The sequence below is a fragment of the Symphalangus syndactylus genome, chromosome 3 (genome assembly GCF_028878055.3).
Source record: "Symphalangus syndactylus isolate Jambi chromosome 3, NHGRI_mSymSyn1-v2.1_pri, whole genome shotgun sequence".
Taxonomy (NCBI): Eukaryota; Metazoa; Chordata; class Mammalia; order Primates; family Hylobatidae; genus Symphalangus; species Symphalangus syndactylus.
The window spans coordinates 80,172,731-80,188,240 of NC_072425.2; the positions used below are offsets into that span (position 1 = coordinate 80,172,731).

General features: G+C 44.8%; 1 protein-coding gene and 1 pseudogene across 3 annotated transcripts; one reads left to right on the plus strand and one right to left on the minus strand.

Annotated features, from left to right (window-relative positions):
• LOC129479376 (ubiquitin-conjugating enzyme E2 R1-like) overlaps positions 1 to 15,510 on the plus strand; it is a 58,198-nt pseudogene that overhangs the window by 3,353 nt on the left and 39,335 nt on the right.
• On the minus strand, positions 1,771 to 7,892 carry LOC129479373 (spermatogenesis-associated protein 31A6-like). Of its 3 annotated transcripts, none has more exons than XM_055272387.1 (5): positions 7,662 to 7,873; positions 6,502 to 6,577; positions 5,874 to 5,934; positions 5,023 to 5,618; positions 1,771 to 4,572 (listed from the first exon to the last, which is right to left on the minus strand). In XM_055272387.1, the coding sequence occupies exons 1-5, from the start codon at positions 7,848 to 7,850 to the stop codon at positions 1,871 to 1,873; spliced, it is 3,624 nt and encodes a 1,207-aa protein (XP_055128362.1). In that variant the 5' UTR covers positions 7,851 to 7,873; the 3' UTR covers positions 1,771 to 1,870. The 3 variants fall into 3 exon arrangements, with proteins under 3 accessions (XP_055128362.1, XP_055128361.1, XP_055128358.1); XM_055272386.1 differs by having other exon boundaries at positions 6,502 to 6,602; positions 7,648 to 7,873; XM_055272383.1 differs by having other exon boundaries at positions 1,771 to 5,618; positions 6,502 to 6,559; positions 7,662 to 7,892.

Genomic DNA, 15,510 nt, shown 5'->3' on the forward strand with positions numbered 1-15,510 from the left:
GCCAAGGTGAGCGGATCATGAGGTCAGGAGATGGAGACCATCCTGGCCAACATGGTGAAACCCCGTCTCTACTAAAAATACAAAAATTAGCTGGACGTGGTGGTGGGTGCCTGTAGTCCCAGCTACTCGGGAGGCTGAGGCAGGAGAATTGCTTGAACCCGGAAGGCAGAGGTTGCCGTGAGCCGAGATCGCGCTACTGCACTCCAGCCTGGTGACAGAGCGAGATTGTGTCTCAAAAAAAAAAAATGCATTTTAAAGGTAAGGAGACATAATATAGAATTTGTACACCAAATTCTTAACTTATGACTGTTTTTAAAGGATAATTTGAAAGTTATACCAGAATATGCTGCTTCTTGATTTGGTCTTATTTTGCTCTTTTTATTTCTTGTTTTTGTTTGTTTGTTGTTTGAGGTAGAAATTTAGTTGGTTGAGGCCTTTATCACTTCTAATACAAACATTTAGTCATAAAAATTTTCCTCTCACCTCTGCTTCAGCTGCATCTTACATATTTTCATATACCTTATTTTTATTTTAAATCAGTTGTATGCACTTTATTATATTGTCAACAAAATAATATTTCTAAAATAAAAACCAAGACATCAAGGGTTGACTTTCCCAACATTTGTTAACATTAAATCAGCACAACATCTTCCCAGATCTTTTCCTTTTTGGATGGCTCCATACTTTATTCCCTACCCACTTCCTCTTTCCTTTAAGGAATGATTAACAGATTGCATAGACAGTATCAAATAGAACCCAAAATATAACTAAAGTAATTGGAAGTAAAAAAGAAGGAAGGGTAAGATAGTTAACATAAACATGAACCAGTTTATACACTTTTTAATAATGTTTCTCCTTTACTTAAAAAATACGTAGAGTGTAAAGGTAGTCCTTTGTTTAATCACTGAATCTAAAACTGTTTACTATAGAATAAAACAAGTAAAATAATCATCATCCATTATAAGCTTAATCAAGATGAGCACTGTTTAATCCTGATTAATTTATAACTAATTTTATGCTGCTGGTACACTTTTTAAAAACAGCTTTGTTTAGCCATAATTTAAATTTTGTGTAATTTACTCACTTAAAATGTTTCATACATATTAATATATTCATTCAGTTGTTCAATCATCACCAAAGTTTAATTTTATAACATTTTTGGTACCCTCAAAAGAGTCTCAGTACCCATTAGCAGTCACTTCCCATTCCTCCTCCACTTTACATCATTAGGTAACCACTGTCTAAACTTGCCTGTTTGGGAGATTTTATATAAATGGAATAATACAAAATGCACTCTTTGGTTCTGGTTTCTTTTACGCAGCATGATATTTATAAGAATATAATATTTTCACCCAGGTTGCAGCATATGTCAGTACTTCATTACTTTTGTTGGTCAATAACATGATATTGTATATATGATATGATGTGATACACCATATTGTATTTATCCATTCATCAGTTAATTAACATTGGGGATGTTTTTACTTTTTGGCTATTATAAGTAATACTGTAATAAATATTCTTCATAGGTTTTTCTCATCTTGTTTTTAGAGTTTTTTGTTGTTTGTGTAAAGACAGTATTACAGAAATCTAAGGTTCAGTGAAGGGACTCAGGATGAAGGTGGGCTTACAGCACGACTGTCAGCATCCCTCCATGTCCTGTCGCTTCTAGAAACCAAGCTCACACCAAGCATGGCACAAATAAAAGCCATCATCCTCTTATGAATAAAAAACCATATATATTGTGGAATATTAAATGTTGTGCATGTACTAACATGAGAAAAAATATTTTTTCTCTACAGAGTGAATTTTTTCTTAGGGACTTGTTTTTCTCTAGGGAAGGCTAAAAAAGAATTTGTGACTGACAAAATCAGATACCTTCCCAAAGAAGACAGTGCCTTGGACAGTTGTGATGGTGGCTGGAGGCACCGGGTGTCTTTGGCCGGTGCTGAGGGGGACTGACTGGGGATACAGCTTTCTTGGGGAGCAAGAGTTGGGGATGTCGCAGGCCCCATTGTTCATTGTTGCACCGGACACTTTTCAAGGGCTGCTGATCTCTGATTTGCCTCTCTCTGTTGGGACAACCCTGGCTCTTGAGAGTGGCTTGTTGACTGCTGGCTGCATAGCTCAGCATTCTGCTGTGTTCTGAGTAGAAGAGGTGCCTGTGGTTGCAGGGAACCCCACAGACGGGGGCTTGAGACTCCCGTTTGTGCTGATTTACCTTCGAGGCATGGTGCTCAGGGCAAAGTGACGTTTTCTTCTCCAGTATGTGTCCAACTGCTGTCATGAGCTCCTGAGCTTCAGCACTGCTGTTGTACACACGTGATCTCTTTTTTACTGTTTTTTGACTCTCAGCAGTGACTGGTGCTTGCTTACTTTTTTTCTTTGAAAAAGTCCACTGAAAAAATTTCTTGATGTTTTCTCCAAGGTGGCTTACTGAAGGAGGCTGTTTCTTGGATGGCAGTAGCTGGATGCCTTCATCCTGATGGGTGTCTTCTGTTTTCCTGACTAGGGTAACTTGAGGAGTCCTCAATCCTTCAAGCCTCTCTTCATGTTTTTCTAAGTTTTTATGTTTTTCTAAGCCCTCGTAGGGCTTCCTAGAGTTCTCATTCTTGTGAGTAGAGGGAAACATCGGCCTTTGGCTCTCGCATGAGCCTTGACAGTTTGGGTTCTTGACCTCCTTGTGCCCCAGGTTGCTCCTTCTGGCTGCCATGAAGTCACGTAGCTCCAGGGAAGCCCCCATATTCCCAGTAGGCATGCTCTGGAGATGGCCCTGGGGCACCTGAGAAGCCAAATTCTCTGAAGGATGGGGCAGAACAAATGCTTGCCCATCTGGAAGGAGCACAACAGTGGCAGAAACTTGAGGCTGGGTCTCTGACTTCGTGGCCATTCCAGGCTCAAATTCACTAACAACCTCCTCCCTAAGGCACAGCTTTCTTGGATCTTGGGAGACAGACACTGTAGGGAGTAGAGAGCTTTTGCTGGTCCCTGGAGCCTCAAAACCACGCACATCCTCACTTGTGGCTTGGAGGTTTGCCAGCATACAGGTTCCCAAGGGGACTCTGGGTTGTGGCACTGCCTCCCTGGTCTCTCCAGCCTTTGAAGATTGGGCTCCTAAGCTCCTGCTCTGCTGGGTGCTGCCTGTGAGGCTGTATGTGAGGGGCTTAGATGGCCACCTGCCCTCCTGTCCAGCTGAAGGAGCCTTCAAGGGCCCATGACCATTCCAAGATGGCATCCCTTGTGGGACCATCTGGAACTGCTCACCTGCAGGTGAGGAGGCCAGAAGACTCTCTGGCATGTGAACAGATGCTTTGGTCAGCACCTGCTTTCTCAGACTTGCCATTGGTGGCTTTCTAAGGGACGTGGCCACCTCAACTTTTGAGCCAGCCCCAGATTCACAGGTGGCTGAGGAGGGACCGGCAAGCTGTGTAAGGGACAAGGATGAAACCTTTTCCAGTTTAAAGCACTGAATGGGCTTGAGGACCGTGAGGGGTAGACCCCACCTGTGTTTGACCCGTAACCTCACAATGTGGGCTCCCAGCACCTGCTGAGCACACGGCTCGAGGAAGGAAAGCACCTGGGCTGTGTTCACACAGGCTTTCCCACTTTCCGGGGCTGCTAGATTGCTGGTTTTCACGTGGGTGTTGGGCACGGGAAAAGCCTGGTTGGCAGCAAGCCAGGATCGATGCACAGTCAGGGGGACCAAGCCCTCGTTGGTCTGGCTCAACCTCCTGCCTATGTGGGCTTTCAGGAGGTTTTCTACACGATTCCTCTCTGTGCATTTCAGTAAATCACTTCCCGAGTCACTCCTCAAGGGCTTCCTCAAGATCCTTTCTGACTCCTCAGAGGTGGCCCCCAGAACCTTCCCTGGGAAGCTTTCCATGCCCCTGGATAGATTTTGCGGGGTCTGCCCCAGAATTTGCCCTGGATGTGGGCACGGGTCCTTCTCTAGCTGGAACTTCACCTTCCATGCCCCCTTGCTGCTTTCGACTGTGGACATGGAGGACTGCCAGGGCCTGGGTTTGCCCTTGGCCTGACTTGTCACTGGCGATTCGTCCCCAGGCTGCATCAGATCCGGAGACTCTTGGATCCTTCCCAGGTTGCCCCAGTGTCGGATGATCCACTTTTGTATGTGTTGCTCCAGTTGTCTCTGGAGTTCAGGACTGACTGGAAAGTTCTCAGGCAGAATGGATGTCAAGCTTTCCTGAGGAAGGTTAGGAGTGGGGACACTACAGATGTCCTGAGATTTTTGGACCCTAGAGGGTAAAGCCAACCCACCTTCTAGTTGTTTCCTCAACAAAGGCCATTCAGGGTGCTGAGTTTCAGGTAGGGAGAGAGCTTGCACTTTGTTCTGCGATGCAGGGCAAGCTACTCCAGTGTTCTTAATCAGGGATGGAAAAGCAGGAGATAGGACTGGGAAAGAGGATTGAAGGTGGGCCTGAGCCTCGGCCTGAGCCATAGGTGTGGGCCGGAAATGGGATGTGGATGAAATAAAGGGTTGGGACTCGGGCCCCAGATGGGACAGGGGCTGGGCCTGGTAAGGCAGTGGGGACAGTGTAGTATCCCTTTGAACTGGGCAGACATTGGACATTTCATTGAACAAGAAAGGAGGAGACTGTAAAGTATAAGACCTGTCAGTTACCCAGGCATTAGCCACCAGGGACTCGCTGTGCAGAGAGGGGAGGCCCCAGAAAAGCTGGCTATGCTTCCGAAAACTCTCCTGCAACAGCCTAGGATCTGAGAGCTTCTGAGGACTGGGCAGCTGTTTCGAGTTCTCTCCCATGTTCCAGAAGGGTTTTGGGGTTGTGGTGTCCTGCTCAGCATCCAATTTCACTAAATTCCCCAAAGAATTTAAGTGCTTTTCTGGGGTCATTTGGTCTGTAAATGATCCATCATTTTCTTTTTCTTTCCAAATGTTGACCTTGGCTCTTTCTGTGACTTGTATCCCCACGGCATGCTGGCCATCAGAGCTGAGCAAAAACGGGCTACCAGCTTCCATCTGACAGGTCTCTGGTGGGTGGCGGGAAAGATGATCTTTCTGGACTGATGAGTTGAAGGTGCACCAGGTTCTGGTTGTCTCCTGCCACCAGGAGGAGGCAGAAACACGACTGACTGAGCTGTCAAGGCCTGCGATGGCTGGGACAGAAGCCGCCAAATCTCCATATGGAGACAAGCTTTGAGGGATGGTGCCCAGTGGAAGTGCCCCCTCAGGGGATGGAGTCATCAGTGTGGAGCCCCGCAGGGGGGGAGCAGGGAAGCCTTTCAGAGGAGGCGGAGAGCAGGCCAGAGGATCAGGCGTGTGTGGTGGGTGAGGGAAAAGCGCAGGTGGCTCGGGTGAGGGCTGTTCTAGGGGAAGGGAAGGTTCTGGTGGCTGGGAGGCACTTAGGGAGGAGACTGAGGTGGTCCTTGGGCCTGGTGATGGGGTGGAGGCCAGATCCTGAGGATGCTTGGCTTGAGGATCCGGGGAAGCTACCGGGGAGAGAATGGGAGCAGCATCTTCCATAGGCTCATGAGAGGACGGGGAGGCTCCATCAGGTGCTCTTCTGCCCACCTCACCTGGGGGGTCTGGACCGGAGAGCTGAGAAAGGCCACCTTTGTCAAGGTATGGACCCAGGAGGCTGCAGGAGACAGGAGGCATGAGCTGCAGCCAGGAGCAGGTGGGGCCAAAGAGCAGAGTGGGCGCTCGGGCCACAGCCCCTCCACCACCCCACACCCTGAGTTCCCGATTCTCCTGCTACCCCTCGCCCCAGGGTTTTAGTCCCATCCTCTGCCCCCCAGGTCTCCCCATCCCAGGTCAGCTCCAGGCTGCCTATGGCCCTGGGGTCGCATCCCAGCCCTGGTAGGAAGGATGCAGGGAAGGGGAAGTGCCTCACCTCTGCAGGTGTGAAAGGAGGTCCCAAGTCTCCTCCAGGCCTCTTGGGCACTCTCTACAAGCTGGAAATCAGGAGACCGGGTTAGGGCAGTGAGGGAGGCACCTGGGATCTCACAGGAGGCTGAGTGGCTGTTTCTTCAGGGAAGACCATGGGGAATTAGACCCCGGAACCCACACATCTATGTCCAAAGCCACATGGCCCAACGGTAATAGCAAGGCATGGAGGGCGGGGCTTTGTCATTCACAAAGGGCTTCCACACACAGACCCCCCACCCCCACAGTCCTCACAACTGCCCTGTGGGGAGAAAGGACTGGGATGGTCTCAAAGAGCTATCAGCCTTAGCAGAGTTGAACAGCTGTTCCCGGGGAGCAGGAGGCCCCCTCACCCCCCTCCGCCTCCAGGCAGGCATTGGTCTCCCCAGGACACACACACTGCCCCCTGCTGGGTAATGCCCAGTCCCTGGCCCACCATGGCTTCATTCCGGCATGGAATCTGAGAAGGACCCGGGGTTCTGATTTCCTTCCTAGGAGCCCCCACCTCAGGCTTCTTCAACTGACTTCTTCAGAGTCAGTTCCCTCCGGGACAGACGAGATCAAATTAATGCTAGCGTGCCCTGGCAGAGCCTTACCTCTCAGACTGTGGTTTTTCATCCTGCCTCTGGGCCTCCCCCTCCATCGTATTGGACACTGGGAGACACGATGACGCTGGGAGACAAGAAACGGCAAGGAGCTAGGACCGGCTCTCCCTCTTCGCCCCCAGCCCAGCCGCAGCAAGCTGCACTCATGAACCGCATGGCTGTCTTAGTCTTGCTCAGGGAGCTCTGTGTGCTTCCTCCCACTCATGTTTAAATGGATGACAAACTCCTTTTCTTCTTAGAAAAACAGGAAGAGGGGGCCGGGCGCGGTGGCTCACGCCTGTAATCTGAGCCCTTTGGGAGGCCAAGACGGGTGGATCACCTGAGGTCAGGAGTTTGAGACCAGCCTGGGCAGGGTGAGACCCCGTCTCTACTACAAATACAAAAATTAGCCAGGCGTGGTGGTGGGCACCTGTAATCCCAGCTACTCAGGAGGCTAAGACAGGAGAATAGCTTGAACTCGAGAAGCAGAGGTTGCAGTGAGCCAATATCTCTCCATTTCACTGCAGCCTGCACGACAGAGCGAGACTCCATCTCAAAAAATAAAATAAAATAAAATAAAATAAATAAAGTAAAAATAGCACACACACACACAGGGATTTTCAATATGAGGTCCACCACGGACGCCGTCAGTCCCTGTTCCTCCTCTCCAGGAACACCCAGGCTGAGGCCCGCAGGCACTGCTGAGCTGTCAGGTAGGATTCTGCTTCCCAGGAGACCAGAGGAGATGTCAGGCCCCGGTGGGAGGCCCTCGGGGGCCCAGCACAAGCCCCAGATCACCCCACACAGAGGAGGGTGGGCCCCAAGCCACCTGCCCCAGAAAGTGGCTGATGAGCCAGGGCTCAGGGCCTGGTCTCCGATAGGGACCTCCCCAGTCTCATGACCGGTCCTGGGGCTGAGTCCAGGGGTTTGATTTCGCCTTGATGCCTCCTGCGCTCCCCCACAGATGGACTGAGAGCTTGGGATGGAAATCCCGGTACCCGATCTGCCCCTACCAAGCACTGGCTGCCCTGCCTCTCCCTGGAAGCATGATGTTCTGGTGTTTTCTGACTTCCCATCGCAGAAGTCTCTCCACTGGATTTGGAAAAGTGGAACTAATAATAAAAAGAAAGGAGAGAATCAAGCTCTGTGGGTTTGAACTGAGGGCTCCTTACCTTTCTCTTCCCAGGCGATGGTGAGGGGGGGTCGTCACAACGGAGGTAAGAGAAGTAGGGGAGTAATAGGAAGAATAACCCCAGGGCAAACACCAAGGTGAGGAGGATATCCAACACCCATGGTGTGGGGCTGGGGGCGTTCAGCGATGAGGGGCTAAGTAATTTTAAAGGAAAGGGAAGATTCTCCATGTGAATAGGCGCGTTGCTTTCAAGCAACTGAGCTCTGGGCATCCCGGTGGAGACCGGGGACTGGGGCCCAGGCATGTGTCACAGAGCTGGGGCCTTGACATCACAAAGGGCTCCTTTGTTGGGGAGGGGCAGTGGGAGGGGGAGGGGTGCTGGGAGGGGGGGCAGAGGGCGGGGAGGTGCAGAGGGAGGGGGAGGGGCAGGAGGAGTGGGAGGCTAAAGCACAGCCCCTCTCCACCCCCCAAGCCGGGGATCCCCCTACCCTCCCACCTTCCACATCCCTCCTTCTCACTAAGTTTTGTCAGTGATAGAACTCAGCCAATTTTCTATTCTTTCTCCCTGGGACATAGATATTACCTGGTTCCTTTAATCTATTGGAGACGGTGGCTTGAAGTTACATATTTTATAGCCCTTGAAAATCTGAAGTTCTGAAATTTTGGCTATGTACCAGGGATTTTTATTCTCAGAATCTCGTTCGTCCTCAACTCCAGCTTTCCCACACAATGTTTTTGTCTTGTATCAATACAGAGACAAAATGCAAATTTCTTTTACTCTTATTTAGTTTTGCAAATTTTGAATAGTAAGTTTTAAAAAATTTCTATCTCACTTTCAGTCAAAGGGACCTACGCACATACAATTAAGATTTTTTTTATCTTTTAAAATTTTATGTACTTATGTATTCATTTTATTTTAAGTTTCAGGATACATGTGAAGGACATGCAGTTTTCTCACATAGGCAAATGTGTACCATGGTGGTTTGCTGCACCTATCAACCCATCACTTAGGTATTAAACCCAGCACGCATTAGTTATTTTTCCTGAAGCTCTCTCTACCACCGGCCCTCCCCTGACAGGTGCCAGGGTGTGTTTTTCCCCTCCCTCTGTCCATATGTTCTCATTGTTCAGCTCCCACTTGTAAGTGAGAACACGTGGTATTTGGTTTTCTGTTCCTGTGTTAGTTTGCTGAGGATAATGGCTTCCAACTTCATCCATGTGCCTGCAAAGGACTTGATCTCATTCCTTTTTATGGCTGCATAGTGTTCCATGGTGTATATGTACCACATTTTATTTATCCAATCTATCATTGGTGGGCATTTGGGTTGATTCCATGTCTTTGCTATTGGGAACAGTGCTGCAATGAACGTACACATGCATGTATCTTTGTAATAGAATGATTTATATTCCTTTGGATATACAGTAATGGTATATCTGCCACAGCCTCTGTACTGCACTGTGGGGAATTCTGCCCAGTGCAAACCACACAGTCTCCGTAGCACTGGAAGGAGAAAATCACCGACTAGACCCGCAGTAATGGCGGTCACTCCTCCCCCCAGGAACTTGGTCTTCTTAGGCAGACTCCAGGATGCTGTGCTGGCCAGTGGGGATTCCATGCCAATGGGTCTTAGCTTGTGGGGTTCCGTGGGAGTGTGTCTGCTTGGCTCCCTGGCTTCAGGCCCCTTCTCATGGGAGTTGATGGATCTCCTGCTTCACTGGATTTCTGCAAGCCACCAGAGTATGCAAAAACTCCTACAGCTCATTACCTGCCCAAATGGCTGCCGACTGGAGCCCCTGCTATGGGTCTGCACAGCTTTGTGCAGACCCTGCCTATACTTGGGACCCAAGGCCCTGGTGGTGTGGGCTCACAAGGGTATTACCTGATCTGGGGTTTGCAAAAATCTGTGGGAAAAGCATAGTTCCTCGGGCGGGTAGCACAATCCCTCACTGCTTCCCTTGGCTGGAGGAGGGAGGTCCCTTTGCCCTGTGCAGCTCTTGGGTGAACTGTCGCCCAACTCTGCTTTGCCTTGCTCTCCATGGGTCACACCAACTGCCTAGTCAGTCCCAATGAGGGAATCTGGACACCTCAGTTAGAAATGCAGAATTCAATGGCTGCAGAATTCACTGGCTGTTTATGTTTGTCTCAGTGGGAGCTGCAGAGTAGAGCTGTTTCTCCTCAACCAGCTTGGCACCTCCCCCAATTAAAATAATTAATATTCAAAATTTGTAATTCTAATTATGAAAGAATTATAGGTAGTTAAATCTTCAAGTGGTATTTCTGTAAATGTATGGCATTTACAGTTCTGGACTTGGTAATGCTTAAAGTGCACGATAACTTATGGGACTGCTATATAGGCATACCTCAGAGACACTGTGGGTTTGGTTTCAGGCCACTGTGGAGATGAGCTCTTTAGGGCAGTGCCCAATGGAAGTGCCCCTGAGTCATGGTGAGATGGAGTCAGAGTGCAGTCCAGCAGTGGGGGAGCAATGAAGGCTTTTGGAGGAGGTGGAGGGCAGGCCAGACAATGGAGGGGTGTATGATGGGTGAGGGGAAAACGCAGGTGGCTTGGCTGAAGGGTATTCTAGGGGAAGGGAAGATTCTGGTGGCCAGTTCTGCAATAAAACAAATATGGTAATAAAGCAAATCACACAGAAGTTTTGGTTTCTCAGTGCATATAAAAGCTAGGTCTATACTATACTGTAGTCTGTTAAGTGGGCAATAGCATTATGTCTAAACAAGTCAATGTACATACCTTAGTGAAAAATTATTTTACTGTTTGAAAATGCTGTCAATCACCTGAGCCTTCAACATCATGATCTTTTTGCTGGTCGGTGGCCTTGCCTCAGTGTTGTGGCTGCTGACTGATCATGGTGGGAGCTGCTGGAGGTGAGGTGGCTGTGGCAATTTCTTAAGATAAGACAACAATTAAGTTTGCTGCATCAATTGACTATTTCTTTCAAGATTCCTCTGTAGCATGCAATGCTGTTTGATAGCATTTTACCCACAGTAGAGCTTCCTTCAAATCGGAGACAATCCTCTCAAACCCTGCCACGGCTTTATCCACTAAGTTGATGCAATTTTCTAAATACTCTGTTGTCATTTCAACAAGGTTCACAGCATCTACACCTGGAGTAGCTTCCATCTCAAGAAACCACTTCCTTTGCTCATCCAAGTTCTCATTTGTTAAAATTTTATCATGAGATTTCAGCAATTCAGCCACATCTTAAGTTCTCTTCACATCTTTTAATCTTAGTTCTCTTGCTATTTCCACCATATCTGCAGTTACTTCTTGCACAGAAGTCTTGAACCCTCAAAGTCATCTGTGAGGATTGGAATCAACTTCTTCCAAATTTCTTTTAATGTTGATATTTTGACCTCCTCCCATGAATCACAAATATTCTTAATTTTAACCTCCTCCCATGAATTGCAAGTGCTTCTAGAATGGTGAATCCTTTCTAGAAGGTTTTCAACTTACTTTGCCCAGATCTATCGAAGGAACGACTATACGTGGTGGCTACAGTCTTATAAAATGTATTTCTCAGGTAATCAGCCTTGAAAGTCTAAATTACTCATTGATCCATGGGCTGCAGAATGGATGTTGTATTAGCAGGCATGCAAACAGCTTTAATTTTCTTGTAGTTCCCCATCAGAGCTCTTGGATGACCAGGTAAATTGTCAATGAACAATAATATCTTGAAAGAGATCTTTTTTTAAAGCAGTATTTCTCAGGTGTAAGCTTAAAATATTCATGTGGTAAACACATGTGCTGTCATTCAGGCTTTGTGCCATTTATGGAGCACAGGCAGAGTAGATGTAGCATAGTTCTTAAGGGCCCTAGAATTTTCAGAATGGTAGATGAGCTTTGGCTTCAGCTTAAGCCCCTAACAAAAGAGTCATCCTGTTCTTTGAAGCTTTGAAGGCAGGCATTTATTTTGCTACCTGGCTGTGAAAGTCCTGGATGACATCTTCTTCCAATATAAGGCTGTTTTATCTGCATTAAAAACCTTTCTTTAGTGTAGCCACCTTTGTTGCTTATCTTAGCTGATCTTATGGATGACTTGCTGCAGCTTCTACATCAGCACTTGCTGCTTTTCCTTGCTGTTTTATCTTATGGAGAAGACTTCTTTCCTTAAACCTCATGAACCAATCTCTGCTAGCTTCAAACTTTTTTTCTGTAGCTTCCCAACCTCTCTCAGCCTTCAGAGAATTAAGGAGAGTTAGGGCCTTGCTCTCAATTAGGGTTTGGCTTAAGGAAATGTTGTGGTTGGTTTGATCTTCTATCCAAACCACTCAAACCTTCTCCATATCAGCGATAAGTCTGTTTCACTTTCACACCACTCATGTGTTCATTGGAGTAATACTTTTAATTTCCTTCAAGAACTTTTTCTTTTCATGCACAGTTTGGCTAACTGTTAGGTGCAGGAATCCCAGCTTTCGGCCTGTCTCAGCTTTTAACATGCCTTCCTCACTCACCTTAATCATTTCTCACTTTTGATTTAAAATAAGAGATCTGTGACTTACTTTCACTTGAACACATAGAGGCCTTTGTAGAGTTATTTATTGGCCTAATTTCAGTATTACTGTGTCTCAGAAAACAGGGAGACCTGAGGAGACGGGGAGATGGAGGAAGGGCAGATCGGTGGAACCATTTGAACACACATGTGTATCAATTAGGCTCACTGTCTTTTGGAGCATGGTTTGTTATGCCCCAAAACAATGACAATAGTAATATCAATGATCACTGATCACAGATCACCATAACAGACATAATAATAACAAAACATTTGAAATATTGCAAGAATTACAAAAATGTAACACAGAGATACAAAATAAGCACATGCTACCAGAAAAGTGGCACTGGTAGACTTGCTTGATGCAGGGTTGCCATAAACCTTCAGCCTGTAAAAACTGCAATATCCGAGAAGCATAATAAAGTGAAGTGCAATAAAACAAGGTAAGCTTGTATATGTATGCATGCACACACCAATACACATCCACCTATCCACACACAAATCTTTGTACAAACAAATCCTGTATTTTCAAATCCAAGAATACATCATTTGCACCTTAAAAGTGTCTGTCATCCTTGTAGTGTCCTTTTCTGTCTTTGTAATCAGGGTAATGCTGGCCTCATAAAAAATGTTTGTGTTCCCTCCTCTTCAACTTCTGGAAGAGTTTGTGAAGAAATGGTATTAATTCTTCTTTAAACATTTGCTAGAATTCTCCACTAAGCTATCTGGTCTTGGATTTTCCTTTTTCAGGAGCTTTTTGACCACTGACTCAATATTTTTACTCATTGTTTGTGTTGATTTTCTATTTCTTCATGTTTCAGTCTTAGTGGATGTATGTTTCTAGAAATTTCTCTATTTCTTCTAAGTTAAACAATTTGTTGACACATAGTTGTTTAGAGTAGACTGTTATTATCCTTTGTATTTCTATGGTACCAATTTTAATATCTCCTTTTTTATTCTAATTTTATTTATTTGAGGCTGCTCTCTTTTTTCTTAGCCTAGTGAAAGGTTGGTCAATTTTTATTATTTTTATTTTATTTTATTTTATTTGTTTGAGATGGAGTCTCGCTCTGTCTCCCAGGCTGGAGTGCAGTGGTGCAATCCGGCTCACTGAAAGCTCCGCCTCCCGGGTTCATGCCATTCCTCTGCCTCAGCCTCCCGAATAGCTGGGACTACAGGCGCCCGCTGCCTCGCCCCACTAAATTTTTGTATATTTAGTAGAGACAGGGTTTCACCATGTTAGCCAGGATGGTCTTGATCTCTGACCTCGTGATCTGCCCACCTCGGCCTCCCAAAGTGCTGGGATTACAGGCATGAGCCACAGCGCCCGGCCATTATCTTTTCAAAAAATCAGCTTTTCGTTTCATTGATCTTTTCTATTGTTTTTCTAGTCTATTTCATTTATTTCTGCTATGATCTTTGTTATTTCCTTCCTTCTACTTTTGGGCTTCATTTTTTTTCTTTTCTATTAATTGAGGTTTATTGTTTATTTGAGATCTTTTTTCTTCATTTAGCACTTATCTGTATAAACTTCCCTGTTAGAATTGCTTTTGCTTCATCTCATAAGTTTTAGTATGTTGGGCTTTCATTTTAGTTTGTCTCAAGAAATTTTATTTCTTTTTTGATGTTTTCTTTGATCTATTGGTTGTTCAGGAGTGTGTTGGTTGATTTCCACATATTTGTCACTTTTCTAAGTTTTCTCCTGTTTTCAATTTTTGGTTTCATGCCACTGTGGTCAAAAAGAATACTTAGTAAGATTTCAATCTTCTTAAATTTGCTAAGACTTGTTTTCTGGCCCAGTATATGACCTGTGTAGGAGAATGTACTGTGTATGCTCACGAAGAATGTGTATTTTGCTGTTTTGGAAAGTAGTGTCCTGTATATGTCTGGTCCACTTGATCTATAGTGTGGTTCAAGTCATCTGTTTCCTTATTGATTATCTGTCTGAATGATCAATCCATTGTTGAAAGTGGGATATGGAAGTCCCCTACTCTTATTTTATTATTGTTGTCACTTCGCTCTTCAGATTTGTTAATATTTGCTTTATATAATTAGGGAGAATGTATATATGTAGTAATTATATCCTCTTGATGAATTGACCCTTGTATCATTCTATAATGACTTTCTTTGTCTCTTGTTACAGTTTTTGACTTAAAGTCTATTTTGTTTGTTGTAAGAATAGCTACTCTTTCTTTTTTTTTGTTCCCTCTCTTTCCTTTCAGTGTATGTGTCTCTAAAGGTGAAGTGAGTCTCTTATAGGCAGCATATATTTGGTTCTCATTTTACTATCCATTCAGCTATTCTGTGTCTTTTCTAATTTGGTCCACTGATATTTAAAGTAACTATTGATAGGTGTTTTGCAGTTTCTTTGTTCTTTTATTTCTCTTTTGCTGTGCATGATTTGATTATTTTGATTATTTTCTGTAGTGGTATACTTTGATTCTTTTCTGTGTCTTAGTATTAATTCTTTTTTAAACATGTGGTAAAATTTTCATTTGTGTATCTAGTACCTGTTTTGTCTTTGCGATTATCCTGAGGCTTACATAAAACATCGTATGCTCTCATGTGCCACATAAAGATGTTTTGGTCATTGATGGGCCCCATATACAATGGTGGCCCCATAAGGTTATAACATTTTTATTGTATCTTTTATATGTTTAGATACATTTAGATACACAAATGCTTATCATTGTATTACAGTTGCCTACAGCATTCAGTATAGTACAATGCAGTACAGATTTGTAGCCTGGAATCAATAGGTTATACCATATAGCCTGGGTGTGTAGTAGGTGGTATTATCTAATTTTGTGTAAGTATACTCTATGATATTCACACCATGACAAAATTGCATAATGAGGCATTATTCAGAACATATCCACATTAAGAAATGTATGATTGTAGTTATAATGATCTATTTTAAGTTGATAACAACTTAACTTCAATCACATACAAAACCCTACACTTTCCTCCACTTTTTGTTTTTTGATGTCAGCATTTATTTTTTTCTTTGTTTTGTAGTTATATTTATTTGTAATTTTTTTATCTTTTAACCTTTTAAAAGTTAAAGTGATTATACTGCATCATTACAGTATTAGGAATATTTTGAATTTGACTGTATAGTTACTTTTACCAGTGACTTTTTATAACTACATATGGTTTCATGATACTAATTAGTCTTATTGCATTCCAGTTTGAAGAACTCCCTTTAAGATTTCTTATAAAGCAAGTCTAGTGACAATGGACTCCCTTAGATTATTTTGGGGGGTTTCTGAAAAAGTCTGTAAGTCCTAGCCAGAGCAATTAGGTAAGAAAAGAAATAAAAGGCATCCAAATTGGAAAAGAAGTGAAAGTGTCTCTATTTGAAGATGACATGATCT

Bases quoted from the DNA above. Each gene is read 5' to 3' on its own strand.
- LOC129479373 (XM_055272383.1), bottom strand. From the start codon at position 7,892: ATGCCCAGAGCTCAGTTGCTTGAAAGCAACGCGCCTATTCACATGGAG. The intron at 6,560-7,661 runs GTAAGGAGCCCT...CGTGTCTCCCAG, and splicing joins CATCGCCTGGGAAGAGAAAG to TGTCCAATACGATGGAGGGG. The intron at 5,619-5,873 runs GTGAGGCACTTC...TGTCTCCTGCAG, and splicing joins CTCCTTTCACACCTGCAGAG to CCTCCTGGGTCCATACCTTG.